The 20891-nt window shown below is 37.8% G+C and overlaps 3 protein-coding genes across 4 annotated transcripts in view; 1 reads left to right on the top strand and 2 right to left on the bottom strand.

The window, feature by feature from the left end:
* Window positions 1–149: 149 nt before the first annotated feature.
* On the bottom strand, window positions 150–822 carry LOC128868885 (cytochrome c oxidase subunit 6A1, mitochondrial). Its single transcript, XM_054111456.1, has 2 exons — window positions 667–822; window positions 150–534 (listed from the first exon to the last, which is right to left on the bottom strand). Exons 1-2 carry the CDS (start codon window positions 761–763, stop codon window positions 302–304), a joined length of 330 nt encoding a protein of 109 aa, XP_053967431.1. The 5' UTR covers window positions 764–822; the 3' UTR covers window positions 150–301.
* A 1761-nt stretch (window positions 823–2583) lies between these two features.
* LOC128868493 (translation initiation factor eIF-2B subunit delta) lies at window positions 2584–6224 on the top strand. Its single transcript, XM_054110640.1, has 6 exons — window positions 2584–2801; window positions 3468–4307; window positions 4370–4768; window positions 4826–5005; window positions 5097–5224; window positions 5296–6224. The coding sequence occupies exons 1-6, from the start codon at window positions 2778–2780 to the stop codon at window positions 5852–5854; spliced, it is 2130 nt and encodes a 709-aa protein (XP_053966615.1). The 5' UTR covers window positions 2584–2777; the 3' UTR covers window positions 5855–6224.
* A 1876-nt stretch (window positions 6225–8100) lies between these two features.
* LOC128868492 (myotubularin-related protein 8) overlaps window positions 8101–20891 on the bottom strand; it is a 50156-nt gene continuing 37365 nt past the window's right edge. For both annotated transcript variants that reach the window (XM_054110639.1, XM_054110638.1), the window contains exons 5-13: window positions 19296–19430; window positions 15644–15873; window positions 14848–14983; window positions 14400–14776; window positions 14193–14319; window positions 13999–14105; window positions 13834–13924; window positions 13606–13731; window positions 8101–9231 (exon numbers count right to left, since the gene is read on the bottom strand). In XM_054110639.1, coding sequence (XP_053966614.1) covers window positions 9094–9231; window positions 13606–13731; window positions 13834–13924; window positions 13999–14105; window positions 14193–14319; window positions 14400–14776; window positions 14848–14983; window positions 15644–15873; window positions 19296–19430 — 1467 coding nt within the window. In that variant the 3' untranslated portion in view covers window positions 8101–9093. The remainder of the gene's footprint in view (window positions 9232–13605; window positions 13732–13833; window positions 13925–13998; window positions 14106–14192; window positions 14320–14399; window positions 14777–14847; window positions 14984–15643; window positions 15874–19295; window positions 19431–20891) is intronic.

The raw sequence follows: 20891 nt of genomic DNA, 5'->3' as shown, positions 1-20891 counted from the left end.
GGTGCGACTCAAATTTATATTTTGGTTGGCGAATCAGTATTTCCCATAATATTGATTTAGATTATTTTCCCCCGAATACGAGAAATGAAGTTCCTTATTTTTTCCGACTGATATGCCAACGCATTTTTTTTAAAGGATATGAAAATGACTACCGATCGCATTACATTTATTTGTCAATCGAAATCATTGTCTATAAATTATAAATTTTCATGAAATGATATCAAGTAAAAGCGACAAATTGAACTGGTCCATTCAAGACTTACTATGTGGCCCTCCCCAATTTTACAATTTTGCTTTTAAATTAGTGTTCATAACCATCGGGCAGTGGGTTGACGTGTGGATTATGGAATAAGCTTTTGTTGCCTTCGCCCCATGGGAATCGCTTTTCCCGACGACGCAAATAATCGTATTTGATAAATTCCGCACGAGGATGGTCATGCTCTTCCTGATGCTTCAAGTAGGCGTTCAACATGCAAAGACCTACAGCAGGCACTGCCACGAAGAATGAAAGACGCTTCCATACTTTATAACCACCTAAAATGAATTACAGTTTAGAAGTTATGTTATGAAGTTATGGCAAATTACATAACCTCCTACTTGCTTAACCTCCTGAGACATACCGCCCCCAAACGAAGGTTAAGAAGTTGGACGTGAATTTATACTCACCAGAATGTTCACCAGCAGAGGCAGCAGTTCCAGCTTGGGATCTGTTTAAGCTAATAGCAATTTGACGGCGAAAAACTTGTGAGAGAATAGCAGCCATTTTTGTATCCTCTTTCGTAAAATCCAAACACTAATGAAAATTTTTTCGATTAAATCAATTTGACTTTTAATTGACAACTGACAGCAATACCATAGGGCTACCAGATTTGTAACATCTTTTTACCCTGGTTTTAAACCAGCTATTACCAAACATTATAAAATACAAGACTACGACTATTGTTGTACATATTGATAGTAAAAACACCCTCAGCTGGTTCTCAAAAAATTCTAAGATCACCTGATTCCACAACGCTCTATTATGTAACATGGTTGCATAAAAAATTATTAAATTTCATAGAAAATCGTCTCAAAAATTAAAAATTATTGTAAATGAATAAAGTTAGAAATATTATTTTTAATTTTTTTCTAATATTTTTAATGTTACCACACAAATCCTAGTTCAGCATAAAAACCCCACCAACACGTTCAATCAGAAAGACCAAGCACTCACACCATCACACACTTGACTGCCTGTCAAACTCGCACCAAGGGTGCCTGTCAAAAAAAATAGGAAGAATAAGAGCAAGGCACATGCATTAAAGGTGGTGGCACTAGACCAACAGCAATGTTTTGTACGTTTGATTGTCATGGCAAGGTATTGGCGAAGTAGAAAACAAAAAAATTAATTCGCCTCATTTTATTCCGTGCTGACAGCTACATGGACACAGCGAAAGAACAAAAAAAAACAAATCAGCAGATTTACCAACACCACTTTTAATAGATTCGCTTTAGAAAAGAGTTTTTATACGATTGCGACTTCCGAATTCGCTCGTGACGTATTTTCTTTAAATAAACAAACAAGTAGAAGACAAATTATTTTCTTGTGAGGAAGGGCAAGCGGAAGCAATATAAAATCATAAGAGGAATTTAAAAGTGTTAGTACTTTTTTTTCGAAGTTAATTACTTTATTTTTTGGCATTTTGACACGTCTGCCGTCAGGTCGCTTACCAATAAAAAAATACAAAGCAAACGAAAAAATAAGCAAAAGGAGGAGAACTTGCATATTTGTAAAAATTCAGTGAATGGCTTGGTAATATTGTGATTTGTGGCCCTTAAACTAACCGAACAAATCAAATTGTGAAAGCACAAATAATAAAAGCCTCCAAAAGCAGTTTTTTTGTGGAAGGCGAAGACGCTGTGGTAAGAGAGTGTATGTGTTTGTGCATAATTTCTTGTATTTGGTAGATTCTATTGGCTTCACCTACTCTTCCTCTTCATAAACAAGTAATTCCGCTTCCTTTTGTTTGTTAATTCATAGAGCCTGACGACATAGGGAATTTGGAAGGCCCAATCTTGTATTCTATCATCTTTGCCGTTCGCCTATTTTTTAGCGCATAAATGCAGCAGTTGATTGATTTATCGAAATTTTTGAATTTTTCATTCAACAAACCTTGCTCTTTTGTTCAAAAATGCAAAGAAATTTTTTTTAATTGAGTGTTATGTGTTCAAATGGCCACGTAAAGTATAAAAAATAGTATAACTGCGTCAGCTGAAAGTCTTCGATACTAGCGCTGCGGTATCGTTTTGTTTATTTAAGAAACCTATTGTTATTAATTGTTTTGCATTACACGAAATTTACAGATCGCATGCGGTGGCACATTGCAAACGGAGATATGTGCTAATAGAAATACCACCCTGTAGATGTTTTTCACATTTTCGAGGGAAATATGAATTCGCCGCGAAGTTAAGTTTTCAGCTGCTGTCGTGAGCAATTTGGGAAAATTTCTATCAGGTAAATAATGGAAAATTTTAGTGCTAAAAATATAAAAATTTGCATAAAAATTGTTTAAAGAAAAGCGAGGTAAACATTTATGTAGTTCCAAGATATATTACATGCGAAAGTGATTGTAAATTTCCTAATTAAATATGTATTTATGTAAAAATCTGCGATCATTTATCCGTGCCTTGGAGTTGCAAAGTTTATACGATGAGTTGCATCAATAAATAGTTTTAATTAAATTTTAACATATTCTTAATATCTTTGCACTGCTCAGTCTGGTAAACGAATTTTAAATATGTCCAGCATTCAGGAAAATAAGGTACATACATGTGTGCATATGTACATATTTTTTTAGGAAAATTTTATATTAATGCACCACGTTTGGAAAAAATGTCATACTGGAGGTAGGGGGCGTCTCACACATTCTAAAAGGGAAAAGCTTTCCCACAGAAAACGAGTTTTTAAGTTATTTGATTTCAAAATTTGATTTGTATCAATATATCTCATATTTTGGTTAGAAGTTCCGGCAGACACCTGAAATGAAAAAAAAAAAATGAATGAAAAGGCTAAATGGTATGGTTTATATGTAGATTATTAATTTTAAAATTGTCTCTGTTTTGATTGTCCCGATTTCGAATTCACAAGTTTTAATTGTCTGGAAGTGTCACAAACGAAAATTTGGAATGAAAAATCGAGCGATGTGTGCACTTAGTACAAATTTGACGCCCAAATAACTTAAAAACTACTCGATTAGTAAACGAAAAAAACACTAAGCCAACATTTCGTGTTAGTGTCATTGGAAAAATTGAATTTTCTGCTCAAAAAAGTGATTGGTGCATCGTACACTTATCCTTTTTTCTGTTATATATTTGATAAATCCTCTCTAATTTTACCCTGATATGATTAATTTATTATTTTCGCATACATTTTCCGCAACTGAACTCTATTTTTTATCAAAAAATATTAATTTGGGTCTGTTTCTTAGGAGCTTCAAACAAAGCCAAAAACAAAGACTGGAGGAAGCAGCACTGCAGAAAAAAAGAAACGACCGGGCCAACGTCAGCGCAGACGGAATAAAATCAGGTCTTTAACAACCGAGTCAGAGTCAACTCTTGAGCTCTTAACAAACTCCGGTAATACAAACGGAACTCACATTCCGACAAGGGATACCTTTTCAATCAGCAAGAAAGCGGAATCACCCACAGCATCGCTGGTTCTCTTAGAATCTGGATATGTTTTAAATTCCGAGGCGAAAACACTTGAACTAAAGTCTTCTACGGTTTTGCGCACAAATCTTCTAAGAAAATCTGAAACTTCGAAGTCTCAAGCAAGCAGTCAAAATAAACTATTGCAGGGAGAAAATAATTCAACATTTGGGGAGCAGTCAATAAAAGCAACTAAAGTTATGCCTACGGACACCACTGCAACCCCACCTGCCGCCGGCAAACCCCGTGAAGATATTATGGCCCAGCGCGAAGCGAAAAAATTGGCAAAGCAAGCAAAGAAGACAAAAGCTTTGGGTTCTGGATCACAAATAACACCAGTACCCGTACCCACACCACTTTCAAGCACAACTGTTGCACCTGCTCAGTGTGCTACGAAGGAGAAAATTGCATGCCTTACAACTCAGAATACAACCAATGTCGATGCACCCGCACTCAATGATAAAACGCGCGAACAAATTAAAGCTGAACGAGAGGGCAAGAAAAAAGCAAAACAAGCGCTTAAAGCGGCTAAAGCTACCGGTGTACCTGAGCTAGTAGCACAATTAGATGCCGTTAAAATTAGCCAAAAAAATGACACCACCGCTGCACCAGAAGAGAAGGTTTAACTGCATTTTTTCTGTTGTTTTTGTTCTTTTTTTTGGTAACTTTCTGATATTTGTAGAAAAAGCCAACTTTAAGTAAGTCGGAAAGACGCGCTTTGCAGGAAGCTCAACGGGAGGCCAAAGCACAAAAGATGATCGCTGCACAAAAAAAGCCAGCGACTGCCAGTGATACTAAGAAGGCCACCAATTCCACAAAAGATACACCAGTAAAAAAAGCGGCTACTGCTAGTCCTTCATCAACAACGACGAGCATTAGTCCCTTAACAAAGTCTCCACGCAGGAATGATTGTAAAGTGCGCCTCTTCAATCATTTGGTAAAAGCGCGTCAAGACGTCAGCTTGTTTTTAAATAATCCACTTATACATCCAAGCATCACACGTCTGGGGGAACAGTATGCTCAACGCACAGTTGTTGGTTCAAATGCGCGTTGCATTGCTTTTCTCAATGCGCTGAAAATGGTAAATGACGTGTTCGGGCTTATTGTACAAGAAACATTATAATACAAAATTTTACAGGTTATTAGAGACTTTGAGACGCCGCCAAAAAAAGAATTTGCACGCAGCTTAGAAACGACAATAACAAATAGTGTAGATCACTTGCAGAAATGCCGTCCGCTTGCGGTATCCGTCAGCAATGCATATAAACATATAAAGCATGTGCTCACGCAATTGCCAACTGATCAGGCGGAATCAGATGTAGGTGAAATCGTGTACACTAGCTATTATTCCTTTATTACTTTTATATATATGCATGTATTTGTAAATGCTGTGCTTGTTTTGCTTCTAGTTGAAAGAGAATTTGTGCCGTTTCATCGATACTTACATAGAGAACCAGATCGGAAAGGCGGCCGAAGCCATTAGTCACTCTGTGCAGGAAAAAATCTCAAATGGCGATGTTATACTCACGTTTGGCTGGTAAATTGCGGCATATATACATTTTAATGTACATTTCAAGTAATGACCTATTTTTTGTTCTTCAAATACAGTTCATCCTTGATAACATACATTTTTGAGGAAGCACAGCGTCGGCGTGTTGATTTCCGTGTGATTGTTGTCGATTCGCGTCCTTTCTGTGAGGGCCAAGAACTTTTGCGTCGTCTAACTGTGAAAGAGATACCTTGTAGTTATGTGCTCATAAACGCCGTAAGCTTTGTAATGCCCGAAGCGACAAAAGTGCTGCTAGGCGCACATGCATTACTGGCTAACGGTTATGTGATGGCACGCACCGGCACCGCACAAGTTGCACTAGTGGCGCACTCATTCAATGTACCCGTGCTGGTGTGTTGCGAAACGCACAAATTTAGCGAACGTTCACAAACCGATGCAATTGTCTACAATGAATTGGGCAATCCTGATGATCTAATACGGAGCAATAAATGCAGCTTGGCGAATTGGCAGGCCAAAGACAAAATGACGCCCTTAAATCTGATGTACGATATTACACCACCCGAACTAGTTACGGCGGTTGTGACCGAAGTTTCTATACTGCCATGCACAAGTGTACCGGTGATTTTACGTATAAAACCAACCGAAATCGGTTATTAGAGGCTTTGCTGCTGTTCGTTTTTTATTACTTTCTAGAGTTGTTTATTAGTTAAATGCACATGACTTCAATCTACAATAAAATTACTTACTCAGCTTAAAACATTTTTTTGTTTGTGAATGTTATTGGAGTGACGACTATCCTGCGTAGGCGCTTGTCGTGGAAAAAATTGAGATTTTTGTTTTGTTTTGAGCGTTTAAGCATTTATTATATTTTATTTTGAATTTCCAATATTTCATTCTACTGCATATTTTGATTAAAATCTATGTATGTATCCGTATAATAGACAATGAATAACGACTGATTGAATTGTACTTCTGCGATTGCATTTTTCAATTGAACTTCTAGTAAATAATAAAAAAAAAAAATTAAATGAGTAACTATTTTTTTCAATTAAAAAGAGCTACAGCAAAACCTGCCACTACCATAGTTTACCCTTGGTATGTGAAAGGCAGCAAAATTGTGCAGATTTGACGCTAATTTTGTAGAGTTCTTTCGCGCTAGTGAATCCATGCGTTTTTGACTTGACTTGTACAAAGCAAGGCAAATACAAAAAAAAAAAAAAAAAAAATCAGTGAAAATGAAATGTTTTTGTAATTGGACTTCACAGTTATATTCGGTTGGCAACTGAGTAATTGCGGATTTCACTCATAGAAGGCTTAAGTTGAATTTGTAAGTTTGCAGACGTAGTACAAATGTAAAACACATTTTGTTTTTTTTGATAGTTGGCAATTCAGCTGTCAATCAGGAAAAAAGTTTTTTGATCGGTTGCGTAGTTTTCGTTTGGCGTTCGTTGAAAAATGGAAAATCAAAATGAACATTTACGTCAAATTTTGCTTTTTTATTTCCCCAAAGGGCAAACCGCATCGCATCATAAAAAGTTATGTGCTGTTTATGGTGACGAAGCCTTAAAAGAACGGCAGTGTCAAAATTGGTTTGACAAATTTCGTTCTGGTGATTTTTCACACAAAGATGAAAAACGCTCTGGTCGTGCAGTTGCAGTTGATGACGCCCTAATCAAAGCAATAATCGATTCGGATCGTTACAGTACAACACGTGAGATTGCCGAGAAGCTTCATGCATCAAATACATGCATTCAAAATCACTTAAAACAACTTGGCTCATGAACTCAAACCAGCCTCACCCATGCAGACACCTGCTCGAGCCTGAGCCACCTGCAAGGCACATCAGGAGGCATTTCCTCAACTACGCGGACGAGATCTCAAACCTAACAAACAGACAGTTACTGGATCGGACAGTGTACAGACAGGCCATAAACGACATTCATCGGGAGACTCTCATCACCTTCTAAACCTCCCGACCCCCGAATGCCGTTATCGGAGTTCAACCACCACCGATTGCAGAGGAAGAGCTCCATTATCCCCGAGAGTCCCGCGTAATCTTGGCACAATTACGTTCTGGATACTGTAACAGGTTAAACTCCTACCTATCCAGAATCGACCCCGACATACTAAACATATGTCCAGCATGTGAAGGCACCCCGCACGACACTAACCACCTTTTCACATGCCCCATTCAGCCCACTCATTTAACACCCTTCTCCCTCTGAACGCAACCCGTAGAAACAGCTAGTTTCCTGGGCCTACCGTTAGATGAACTAGACGAAGACGACCGGTGATTACGATACACTAACAGGGCAAAGGTGCTGCTACAACAACAACAACCAACTGAAACCACATCAAAAGCTGATATTCATCAAAAGAAGGTTTTGTTATCAGTTTGGTGGGATTACAAAGAAATTGTCTACTTTGAACTCTTACCACCCAATCGAACGATCAATTCTGATGTCTACATTGAACAATTAACGAAATTAAACAAAAGCGGCCCGAATTGACAAATCGAAAAAGTATTGTATTCCATCATGATAATGCAAGGCCACACACATCTTTGGCCACTCGCTAAAAAATATGGGAGCTTGGTTGGGATGTTTTGCCACACCCACCAAATAGTCTTGAACTTACACCATCTGATTACTTTTTGTTTCGATCTTTACAAAACTCCTTGAATGGTGATAATTTCAATAATGATGATGATGTCAAATCGTACCTGATTCAGTTTTTTGCTAATAAAAACCAGAAGTTTTATGAACGTGGGATTATGATGCTGCCTGAAAGATGGCAAAAGGTCATTGATCAAAATGGCAATACATTACAGAATAAAGTTATTTAGCTCCATGAAAAAATTGTCTTGGATTTTCTAAAAAAATCCGCATTTACTTAGTTGCTAACCCAATAGTATAGACTGTTTTTTTTTTTGTTTTTATTATTCCGGAAATATAATATTCAATGATGATTGTGAAGAACTGTGCATTACTTAACAGTTCAGAAGCGCGCTTTTATGAACTTTTTTTTTTTTTGAAAATATGCGAATATTAATTTTAAATATTTGCTTTTTTAACAAAATACTAAAAAACTAAGCACAATCTTGATATTAGTGACATAGCTTTTGGAAAATACCTATCGACCGATTGTTGAGAGCGGCCAATATTGAAATTTCGCTGGAAGACGACAAAAGTTTTTAAAACTAAACAAAAGTATGCCTGAACGCTTTGAATACAAATCACTTTTAGAACTCAGCAGCGTTTTAAACTTAATTAGATACATTCACATTACATTACGTGCGTATGTAGATATATAAGTATATATGTATATAGTAATATTGGAGATGGAGAGCACTTGGGTTCTTAGTTCTAGGTACAATTAAATGATGGATTGGAAAGTGAGCTGTTTTGTGATCTTCATGATGTAATGCTACTTTGGTATATATATAATATTTGAAATATCCGATGAACGTCAAACACAGCAAATTTGTTTTTTAATTTTTTGTATGTTTATGTGTACATCTGTAGTTTTGAGATTTTTAGATACTCTAGAAATGCAACAAATTTTCAAATTTTAATATAACGCCTCGCCACTCATATTTGTTATTTAATTAATTTATTTTTTTTCTTTTTTTTTTCCTTTCAATGCTATTTAGGCGTTCTTCATTTAATCTAACTTTTTTCATTTTGCTAAATCCGCTTGCACTTTCACGCTTTGCATACAAATGAATTGCTTAACGCTTTAGATTAGATTTCTAGACCACGTGCACTCTTACACTAAGCTAAACACAGCAGCAGACTTGCAGACTTGACCAAAAAGCAACATTCACTATGCAACACACCCGAGGAATTTTTGTTTCTTTACAGCTCGCCCTTGCAGTCACTCACGGAGTTGCGCATTCATGGGCTGGTCTTTTGTACGAGTCGAAAGCAAGCACGACACACTGGCACTGGCTTGCCGCTGTCCTGTCCCGGCAAAGGAATACTTTTGTCGATGCAGCGTTCACAAAAAATGTCACCGCACTTCCAGCAATGTGTCTGTGGATGAAAAGGAAGCAAATAGTGCGTTATTACAGAAAACGTACTTATATGTTCATATGTATGTATGCTAATAGTGAATGGATTTTTTTTTTATTTGGACGTACTAGGTTGTTCAATAAGTTTTGCGGTTCGATAAGAAAAAACAAAATTTTGTGATTTGAAATACATTTTATTATTTGAACATCAATATTATCAAGTGTTCCAACGATATTCCAATTTATGAATTCCATCCCTGAAGTGAGAATCTGGAAGGGTTGCAAAATACGCTGCCACAGCTATTATGGGGTTAGGGGTAGTCAGAATCTTCAAAAAATTTGATTTTTTTTGCATTTTCTTAAAGTATAAAATCTTAAAAATATTGTGTGAAAATTTGATGTGAATACGACAAATAAAGGGTGTTTTTTTTAGAGGTTAGGTTTTCAAGTTGGCACTACTTTTTTCGTAGATGGTCTTTTTGACAGCTGCCACTTGATTTATGCTCAGTTTGGTTTGCCATTTCATAATGAATAGACTTACACCTGATCAAGCGCGTCGCACGTTCGGTGAATGGGCCCAAAACGAGATGGTCACCGATCCCGATTTTCACAAGAAAATTTTGTTCAGCGATGAAGCTCACTTTTGGTTGAATGGGTATGTCAATAAGCAAAATTGTCGCATTTGCAGTGAACATAATCCACAAGCCATTGCTGAGACGCCGTTACATCCTCAAAAAGTCACTGTTTGGTGTGCTCTATGGGCAGAGGGAATCATTGGTCCATATTTCTTTAAAAATGAAGCCTGCCATAATGTTACAGTCAATGGAGAGCGCTATAGAGCCATGATTAATGACTTTTTCGTGCCTGAATTGGACGATGTTGATGTGGACGACCTTTGGTTCCAACAAGACGGCGCTACATGCCATACAGCCAACGCAACAATCGATTTATTGAAGGAAACTTTTGGTGAGCGCATTATCTCGCGCCGTGGACCTGTGGCGTGGCCTCCAAGATCGTGCGATATAACACCGCTGGACTATTTCTTGTGGGGTTATGTGAAGTCGCTTGTCTACGCAGATAAGCCCGAGACGATTGACGTCTTGGAAGAGAATATTCGGCTCGTTATTGCTGACTACGGCCCCAATTGCTGCAAAAAGTGGTCGAAAATTGGGCCTCTCGGCTGGAATTTATTCGAGCCAGCCGCGGCGGCCACTTGCCCGAAATCATTTTTAAAACATAATGGCAAACCATTATCTTTATAATAAAGCTAAATTCTTGGCCATAATATTAAATTATATACGTTTTATTTCATCTTGAAAACCTAACCTCTAAAAAAACACCCTTTACTTTCGAGTTATTCACAATTAACAAAGGGCGCTCGGGCGCTCCGGAGCGTTCGAGAGCAAGTAGCAAAACTTTAAATGCGTTTTTCTCAAAACAATGTTTTTTGAATTGGTGATCACTGTAAAGTAAAAACCGCTTGGTAGATTTCAATAAAATTTATACTGCTTTTGAAAAACATAAAAAACTCGAGTCTGAACAAAGAATTCTTTTTCAAAAATTTTTTTAAACAATTAATTTTCACTTTCGATCAGGGACAATACTGTCTATTAATAAAACTAATTTCTCTCGCCCGCTTGATTTTAGATCTTGTGATGATCACCGCAAGGGACTTCTGGAGTAACGGGCTCCACCCAAACAGCGATAACTTTTAAAAGTATTAATTTTTGTTTTGAAATTTTGCTAAATTCAAGTCGATGCTTTATATGCATTTTAGTAAAATAAAGAAATTGTCTTGAAAAAAACTTATTGAAAATCATCATTTTTTCGGGCCTCTGACTACCCCTAACCTCTTTTGACCTCATCATTTAATGAAAAACGCCATTCACGCATACTTTTTTTTAAGTTTAGAAACAGATGGAAGTCGCTAGAGGTCAAGTCTGGTGTATACGTTGAGTGCTCCAACCATTTCAACGTTAATTAATGGATTTTAGCCATTTTCCAAATGATCTTCTGACACGGTACATTGCCCTGATGAAAAAAAAAAAATGTCTTTTGGAAACTAGGTATTTTTCACGAATTTTTTACTTCAGCTGGGGTCTAAGAGGTTACAATAATATTCAGAATTTATTGTTGTACTAGTTTGCAAGTAATCCACAAACAAAATTCCTTACGCAGTACAAAAAAAAAACTGATTCTAACCCCTTTCTTTGCCGATTTGTGGATACGAACTCATTTTGGAGCCGAAGAACCAGGTTCACACCACTCTTTAACCTCTTTGTTTGATTTAAGATCATAGCGATAGACCCAAGTATCATCCATAGTGATGAATCGATGCACAAAATTCACTTTATTCTTTCATCCTTTCGAAAACGCTCAATGTTTTTCAGAAAGTTGTATTCGAATGTGTTCTTGTTGCATTGTTAGCGATTGCGGCACACCCATTGAGCACTTAGCTTTTTGAAACCCAATACTTCAGTAAAAATATTGCTCACAATGCTCAATGAGATGCCTAGGGCTTCTACTAAATCTCTTTCAGTCACTCGACGATTTTCCAATACGATTTCATGTATTTTTTCTACGATTTCTGGTGTTGTTGCTGTTTTTGGACCCCCTGCACGTGGATCGTCTTCAAGGCTTCTACGACCACATTTAAACTCAGCAGTCCATTTTTCTACTGTACGAATTGATAGCGAAGAGTTCTTATTCACTTTCAACATTCGTTCAAAAATTTCTTTTGCTTTTAGGCATACTTTCCAAAAATAAAAATTCAATCACCGCACGATACTTGATTTTTTCCATTGTGACACGTCGATACTAAATGACTTGTAAACCAAGAATGAATTGACAGATTGAAATGAAACTTCGTTCATATGAAGAGTGTGCCAACATTTCAAAACAAAAAAAACAAAAAAAAAATTGGCTAGTAGCAAAGTCCTCTCTTACCGAACCGCAAAACTTATTGAACAACCTAGGAAGTAACGATTTCATGAATTTTTCTAAGTATACTATATTAGAAAATACGAAATAGTGAGCAACACAATAACAACAGAAGATATAGAAATCAGAGATCATGCGATTTTGATCATTGCTTTGCCTGCTTACTCCCTCTTATCCCGCTTAGTGGAGTTTGGTGTTCTTGAAAAATGTTTGGAGTTTTTGAAAAATGTTTCTAGTGTTTTGAAAATTTAAACAGCAATAAGAGATAATTCATAAATTTGATTGTGAGTGGTAGGAAACATATCAAAGTCTTATAGAAAAACATTAATCTAATCGGTTGAGCCATTTTTGATTTGTTGCAGGTTCAAATTAGTTTCATGATTTTTTATAGATTTATGATCATTTATAGACGCGCGTTTTTGTAAGCTTAGGCCACGGATGCTATGAAAGCGCACTCCGATGAACATTGAACGAGCTCATTCAAACACTATAGCCCTGCGTTTGATCAACGTAGATTTAACCCTTTTAACCCTTTGGGGACACGTGTCGTGTTGTATTACCACACAATGTCGGAATATAAAACGTATACATAAATACAAACAAACTTTTTTTTTTCAATTTGTTTATAATTATTTTTGATTTTATGAAAATTTTTCTTGTCTTAAATAAAGCTTTAGTTTTAGTTTTCATTTATTTTCTTTACTGCGTATTCCAATACCTCTCGTCCTCAGCAACGCTCGGCTGTCGAGCGGCTCCGTCCCCAAAGGGTTAAGCTTTTCTAGCAAGAAATTTCTACAAGAAATTTTCGACTTCCGATATTACCTGAGTCGCCAGTGGTAAAGCGTTTTAATAGACTTTATTAGAAAAGCCAAAATTGCGCGAAATAAAACTAAGCTATTGGCGAAGTTTCTGTTCATGTACTAACTCTTTGGCTATTTTAAATAATATTTTTTTGATTCCCCTGACTCCGACAATATTCATTTATACCACTCGCTTCATCTATACGCCACTTTCTAAGGCTTGGTGAAAAGAAGAGGCCTACTATAATAATAAAAATATCTTTGTTGGGTGTTTCGCCCAGCTCCTTCTTCTGTTTGTGGTGTGCGATTTGATGTTGTCCCACAAATGGAGAGATTTACAATTTTATATCACCTCGAACGCCGAAACGGCTTTTTAAACGAAACTCTTTCACGACAGAAATACATTCGGATGTTTGTCATTCAATGCCTGCCAAGTGGCGACCGATATTAGAAAAAAACTTGTTTCTCTCATTTTGTGTTTCATGTTAACCCGAGCACTGCGGCTTTCAATATTTTGGGTAAGAGAATTTTGTATGTATTTTTGTATTAGTTTCGATCATCTAATTTTTGTAGGATAATAAATCGAGTGGACTTGAAATCGAACATTATTTATTGTAAGTAGTTGTTGGCTACAAATCTTGGCTAGCTTAACTTACCTTCTTGCTGAATTGATCAAAAGGTGTTGAGCATGAACAGGCTGTCACGTTGCGCATCGATTTCCAATCAACAGCTACGGAATTAATTTCCTCTCTAATACTTGTGGCATCAATGCGTTCGTTCAACTATTAAATAAAATACAGCCAATATACATTTACTTATACATATCTACCTACATACATACATATATGTGCGCATGCTAATATTTTATTTTGATTTATAGTTACCGAAAGGTTCGCAAATGACATTTCTGCTGGTTTGAGTGGATGATCATCGTCCGCAGAAGAAAGTTCGCTCATCTTCTTATCGTAATTGTACCTTAAGAAATATATTGAAAATATAAAAAATAATATTGAGATGACCGTTGCTTTATATGTGCATTGTGTACGCACTTGTTGTCATTGATCTCTGCTGGTGCAGGCTCCTTGTAAGTTTTAGCGGTGGCATCTTGTAATTTCCTTGCTGATTTGGAAATATAGTTTTTGAAGCTTGCAATGCGCTATCGAGCATAAGAAATGTTTATTAATATTTATTATAGAGATTAATAAAATGCATTTTGCTTGAAGAATACAAATTATTATTTCACCTTCGTTAAATGCTGCACATGATCCTCCAACGAGGTGCAATGATCCTTACTAACAAGCAGTAAGTCGCTAAGCGGTTCACGTGGATGTACGCCGCTTTCGAACCGACTAAACATACCACGCCAAAATCTACAAAACATAATTAAATTCATATTCAGCAAACTTATTTTCACTTTTGGTTTCCTAACAAATGGCATGGCGTCACTTACTTAATGCATTGCGGCGCCAGATTAGCTTTGATTGTTTCATCAACATCTGGCTTATACAGCGGGTTGATATATTCATTCAAGTGATTGGCCATGAAACCCCACAAAGAAAATGTGCGTTCGGAAAGCTTCAAATCCAGCCGATCCTTCTCACAGTTGCCCACAAAGGTGCCAAACTGACACGAATGCACGTGATCGTGCAGAATAAGCAGGAAACGTTCATTGAATTCAAAAGCATCACTGCGTTGCGTCATCAACTGCCAGGTGCAGTCCAAAAACTGTGTGAATATCGGTGAGACCTCACGCGGATCGGTTTGCACGTGACCACAGCGTTCACTGAATTTGTGACCAAATGCCAGCCAGTCTTTTTCAATCAAAGCCTAGTTGGACGTATAATTAAAATAAGAATTATTAGTAAAAATTTAACTTTATTTCCAAATTGATGATTTACCTGAAATCCTTTGATGGTTCTGTAGTAAGGATCCAACATTAGTGCAGCCAATGAGCACACTTGCGCTGTACGATCCCATCCGTCCGAACAGTGCACCACCACCGATACACCTTTGTCCACAGCACTTGCAATGAAGCTACGTAGATTTGAGAAAAAAATAGCAAAGGTGTAAAATATTATGGAAACAAGTATAGGGCATAACAGTTTACAATAAACAAAAATATACAGGTGGCGCAAAATTAATCATCCCATCAGAGAATTGCGAAAAGTTGTTCATAAAGATTGACCATTTTCATCAATAATATTGAACTATCGTGTATAATTGTACTGTCTGTCTAAAAAAGGTACCGTCAGGGAATTATGCACTACTGACATCTAGGCATCACTTTTGAAAGACCCCATATATTACAGCTTCAACTGACAGAAGTCTTAAGAAAAGCCGGTTATCAGGGAAGAAGCCATTTATTTCCATAATAAAATAGATAAACATGTTTTATGCAAGAAAAACCGAGACATCTCAAGTTTAAAATATCAACTATGTTAGAATTAATTAGTGGTAAGCACATAAAACTTGCATTTTGTGTTTCACGTGCTCCTTGGTCGTAGCCATTAGTTTGAAGCAGTCCGATTTTGTAGAACCAATATTCGTTGAACCGGTCCAATGTCGTTGTCTGGTACAACCAATGATGTCAGGTTTCGTCACAAACACAAACTTGTTGCGTCAGACTTAAAACTCGTTTACTTCTTAGAAATATGTAAAAAGGACAAAAGATTCCAAATATTTTATTTTAATTACCTGGATGTATCCAAAATAGAACGAATATTTTTCAACCAGCCAGATGATTCCAATGAGTTTAGGAATCCACTCATTGTGGGTGTCTTTTGTTCGCATGCTTCAATTAACTTTTGCAAGCTGGTGCGTTGCACGTGAATATTTTCTATACCCAGAAAATGGAATTTGATGTTCTCATAAAAAGCTTCGTTTTCATAACCCTTGCCCGCAGCGCGGTTGGCCATAGCATTAATCTGTTGGCAGAGAACGTTATTCTTTTAATGAAGGAAGTTTACATAAAGCCATTAATATTGGTAAATGAGCAAATAAATCGGGTGTTTTAGCAAAGCCTGGGCATCATTACTCTTTACTTGATTTGCTGAATAGCTTGTGAACAATAACTAGCAGATTTCAATGTCCACGGAAAACACTTTTTAAATTTAATTCAGAAGAGGTTAACAAAACAAAAAAAAAAAATGGCCTAAAGTCAACGGTATCTTATAGTCACTTGGAACTTGACTTCGAAAAATAAAATTCACTCGGCTATAAAACTATAGGTAGATAGGTGAAATGGTTGAAGTGCCGGTCTGGCACTCCTCAAGTAGCACTAAAGCGCCGTTTTGATACCATTATGAGAGCTCCAGCAGACAGATATCTACAACCAGCCAGAGCTGTTGATGTAATGGAGGAGTTTGATTGGATTTAGGTTTGGCTAGTCGTCTAGCTGCCAAATTCAGACGTTTACATTTACAGAGAAAAAGTCTATAATCTCCTTCTCTGAAAGGTCCCCACAGCTTCTGCAATGGGGGTTAAATGGTAACCCTAGCTTTTCCGCGTGAGTGACGATCGTCCAGTGACCGGTAAACACAGCTACGAGTTTGGAAATTGAATGGCGAGGAGTTCCCAAGACTTTCAGAGTCGTCCGCACATTAGAGGGTTTTCGAAATAGCACATGAAGAAATGGAGCTCCATCTTTTCGGCGCTTTCCTGAGAAATAATTTGTGCAGTTCCCTTTGAACAACTGTCAGGGGGATGCCGATGACTGGGTAGGAGGTCTCTGAGGCTAGTTCAGTCCCCTTCCTGGCAAGTTAATCAGCAATTTCATTTCCCCTCTGTTCCTATGTCCTGAAAGCCAGATCAGAGAAATGTTATCTGCACACCCAAGAGATTTGATCTCCACCTTACAGAAGTTTACTAATTTCGTTCTGCACCATGGCGTCGTTAGAGCCTTAATCGCGGCTTGACTATCGGAGATAATGGTAATATCTACCTCGCTCCCGCGTTCTCTAAGCATTTTGCATGCCTGCAGGATCGCAAAGACTTCTGCTTGAAAAACACTAACAGTATTCGGCCGTTTAAAGGAGGTAAAAAAATTGGCTGATTTAGAGAAAACCACTGCTCCGACTCCCGAGTCCATCTTGGAAGCGTCAGTGAAGACAGAGGTGCAAGCTTCGGTGCAGATTTTCCCCTCGATCCAATTCTGCCTATTTGGAAAGATTGCCCTAGCACGACCCTCAAACTCTAGTTTGCGGATAGAGAGATCTTTTATCTTGTTCAGCTCCTCCTTCGATGCCGTCTTTATCTCGTCAATCGTTGGGTAGCGTCGTCCTTTTATGGGCCTCTTCAGTTTCGGGAACAAGAAAAAGTCACAGAGGGCCAGATCTGGGGAATACGCTGGCTGTGGCATCATTAGTGTGTTGTTTTTGGCCAAAAAGTCGCGCACAAGCAACGATGTGTGAGCTGGGGCGTTATCGTGATGCAAGAGCCAATTTTTATTCTTCCACAAGCCCGGGCGTTTCTGGCGGATTGCTTTGCGCAAATTGCGCATAACTTGCAGGTAATATTCCTTATAGACCGTTTTACCCTGTGGCAAGAACTCATGATGCACAACGTCCCTGCAGTCAAAGAAAACGGTAAGCAAAACTTTTACATTCGACTGAACTTGGCGCGCTTTTTTCGGTCTTGGTTCGTGCGGCAGCTTCCATTGAGATGATTGAGCTTTGGTTTCCACGGCACCAGTTATGACCCTTTGGAGCAAATTTGGGTCGTCGCGGAGAGAGTCCAACCTCTCATTAGCAATGCTCAAGCGATGCTGCGTTTGGTCGAAATTGAGCAGTCTTGGTACGAGTTTTGCGGCGACCCGTCTCATGTCCAAATCATTCAAAAAAAAAAAAAAAAATCGAATGGCACGGGCCAATCGATATGTCTCGGTCCTCAGCAACTTCTCTAACGGTGATTCGACGATTGGCCAATACCATTTTCTTCACTTCATCAATTTTTTCGTCTGTTGTTGAAGTGCTCGGGCGTCCGCCACGCTTTTCGTCGTTCACATTTTCTCGGCCTTCTGAGAACATTTTGTACCACCGATAAACGTTGCTTTGGTCCAAAGTAGCTTCTCCGTATGACACAGTCAACATTCGGAATGCATCCGCGCAATTAATTTCGTTTTTCACACAAAATTTGATACAGGGTTTTTGATTCATCTTTTTGAATAGGTAAAAATCGAAAACGAGCCGAAACACGTGCAAGCAAAGCAGCTGTCGACAATTAACTGAACATTCCAAATGGCCGAACTCTACCAACATATCGCCACAAAAAAATTGAAATTCGAATATACGTAACCTGCGAAAATTAAAAATTCGCGATACTTTTTGAACACACCTTGTATAATTAGTGCGTATACCCTTTTTTGGTTGTTTGGCCGAGCTTCTCCTCTTATTTGTGGCGTGCGTCTTGATGTTATTCCACAAATGGAGGTTTCAAGCTAACTCCGAACGGCAGATATTTTTTTATGAGGAGCTTTACACTCGGAGGTTTGTTTGCCATTGCCTGCCTTTTTCTTAATTTTTGTGTTTCACCGAGTTTCGAACCCACGTTCTTTCTCTGATTTCCGAATGGTAGTCACACACCAACCCATTCGGCTACCAACTAGTCGAAACAAATTTAGCTTTTCGGAGTTATTTCTCCATTAGTGATTTAAAGAAAATATATGGATATTAGAAAACACTGAATTAGTTGATGGCCTATAAGTGTTGAAAATTCAATTCCTCTTAATGACATCTTGCCGCCAGACTGGCAGCACCGACTTGAGGCGGCATGAACCGCAAAGGGTCAGTTTCTTAAGCGAGTTTTCTATTAAAAATACTTTGAAGATTTATAGGATGATGGTTTTTTTGCCAGAAAGAATCTTACTTTCTTAGTTTATGGTATATAATATTGGCAAGGCGATTGCAGATTGGACTCTAAAGTTCGCATTATTTAAGTTAATACAGTTAATTTTGATGCTCTTTAAGGCCTTGCCTATCTTCCAATTTGTTGTGTGGACATTTGATGGTGAAACCTACAGTTTTATGCCGACTTCGCACAGCAGATTTTTATGATTTTTTGAGAAACGTCGTTTTCCTACACCGAGTGTAAAAACAATGCTTATATTTTAACTATTTTCTCAAAGGAACAACAACAACAACAAAAAAACGAATAAAACTAAAAACTATGTACATTTGCTGCCTATTTGTCGACGTACAAAAGTTTTAAGTGGTTGCATATCCCGTAGGGCGCACTTGCAACAACGACTGTGGCATTCGTAGTGATGCCGCATGTCTGCACTTGTGCATTCCTTATTCGAATACGTAGAGCGAATTAAATACAAGTGTGTGCATATGTATATATCACTTACCCTCGGTCGAGTGTCCACAACGTACATATAGTCGGTGTTGGGGTTCGTTTTGCGTATAGCTTCCAGCATCTGCTCATCTTCCAAACAGCGCGCACTGAAGCCCGACAATGGCTGACTACAGCGGCAGATTGATGCCTGCATGAAAAGGGCGACAAGTGTGGTAGAAAAGAGGAGGGGGTAAATAAAATAACACTACAAAAGTAAGTTCTGCATATGAATATTTACTTAGTTGTCTGAATGCAAATTTACACTCACATTTAATATTAATGCACCGGAACTGTTTATGCTGTAGTTTTAATATATATTTTTTTTGTGTGTGTGTGGGCAAGGCCATAGAAATGCGATTTTTTAACATTTCATAAATTTGTAATTAGCAAAGTTTACAATAGTTGAAGTAGTAGATAAGTGCATTTGAACCTATGCACAGAAAAGTGTGCTTACGAGCTGCCTTTTGGTTAAAATAACAACATTTTTTTTAAGATTTTAAAGTTTTAGCCGTATAGAAATGTTAAAAATTTTACCTTTGCAAAATTAATTTACAATATTTTTTTCAAGTGTTTTTGTTTTTAATTCTTGCTCTATGCTGTGCAAAAAGTAGTGCGAATTGGTCAATAAAAAAAAGGCAGGTGAGTTTAAATCGGCGGTTCTTCGATTATATTTATTGCGTGGCCAGAAATTCGTTCTCAACGATTGCTTGATGAGATGATGCGCTATTGTGGTGCAAAATTATTTAGTTTTTTCTTCCCCAAATCTGACTTTTTTCAATGAATTTGCTATTTGAACGCACTGCTATTGCCCAGATACAGGATCTGGCACTCGAAGTGTAACCAATTCAAAAGGCCATAAATTTTGTTCGGAAAATTATTTTTATTCAATTTAAAGTAAAAAATGTGTGAAAATAATAAAAAATGAAGAATCAATTTACTTTTGCTCGATATGACCACCTTCTGCCTTGACTATGACCTTGAGACGGTCCAGAAACGAATTGGAAGCTGCCCGAATATGACTTGCTGGTTTTTTTGGTCCACTCGCGGACAATGGCCTTTTTCAGAGTCTCGAGACTGGTGAATCTTTCAGTTCGCTTCTTGGTCTCCAAAATGGCCCAAAGAGAAAAATCCATCGGATTCGCGTCTGGTGAATTTGAGTGCCATTGTGTGGACGCAATGGAAGTTCGGAACGTTGTGTTTTAGCCATTCTTGGTTCCCTCGAGCTATGTGAGACGGTGCCCAGTCCTTTTGAAACGTCCATGGCCTGCCACCAAAATATTTGTCCGCCCACGACTTCAAAGCAACCTCCAGAATACTTTCCCGATAATATTTCGCATTTACCTTCACGGCAGGTTCGATGAAAATAATTAGAGAGCGCCCATCTGCCCAAGCCATTACCTGTGACAGGTGTTGCCTCCTGGTGACCAATCGATGACTCAAATTCTCCTATGAATGGTCGGTCAAATAAACTCTATCGTTTTGGGAGTTTAGGAATTGCTCAATTTGAAAAACTTTCTCGTCAGAAAACATAATGTTCGTAAATTGACCGCTTTCGGCCAAGCGAAGCAACTCCTTCGCTCTCTCAAGTCTGACTTGTTGCTGCCTTGGT

Source organism: Anastrepha ludens, chromosome 6 (assembly GCF_028408465.1).
Source record: "Anastrepha ludens isolate Willacy chromosome 6, idAnaLude1.1, whole genome shotgun sequence".
Lineage (NCBI taxonomy): Eukaryota > Metazoa > Arthropoda > Insecta > Diptera > Tephritidae > Anastrepha > Anastrepha ludens.
This window is presented reverse-complemented; position numbering and strand designations above follow the sequence as displayed.

What these genes read in the sequence shown, in the direction of transcription:
- LOC128868885 (XM_054111456.1), bottom strand. Translation starts at nt 763, where the DNA reads ATGGCTGCTATTCTCTCACAAGTTTTTCGCCGTCAAATTGCTATTAGC. An exon ending in CTCTGCTGGTGAACATTCTG is followed by an intron (nt 535 to 666) that starts GTGAGTATAAAT and finishes AATTCATTTTAG; the next exon opens with GTGGTTATAAAGTATGGAAG.
- LOC128868493 (XM_054110640.1), top strand. Translation starts at nt 2,778, where the DNA reads ATGTCCAGCATTCAGGAAAATAAG. An exon ending in CCGCTGCACCAGAAGAGAAG is followed by an intron (nt 4,308 to 4,369) that starts GTTTAACTGCAT and finishes TGATATTTGTAG; the next exon opens with AAAAAGCCAACTTTAAGTAA. An exon ending in CTGATCAGGCGGAATCAGAT is followed by an intron (nt 5,006 to 5,096) that starts GTAGGTGAAATC and finishes TTTTGCTTCTAG; the next exon opens with TTGAAAGAGAATTTGTGCCG.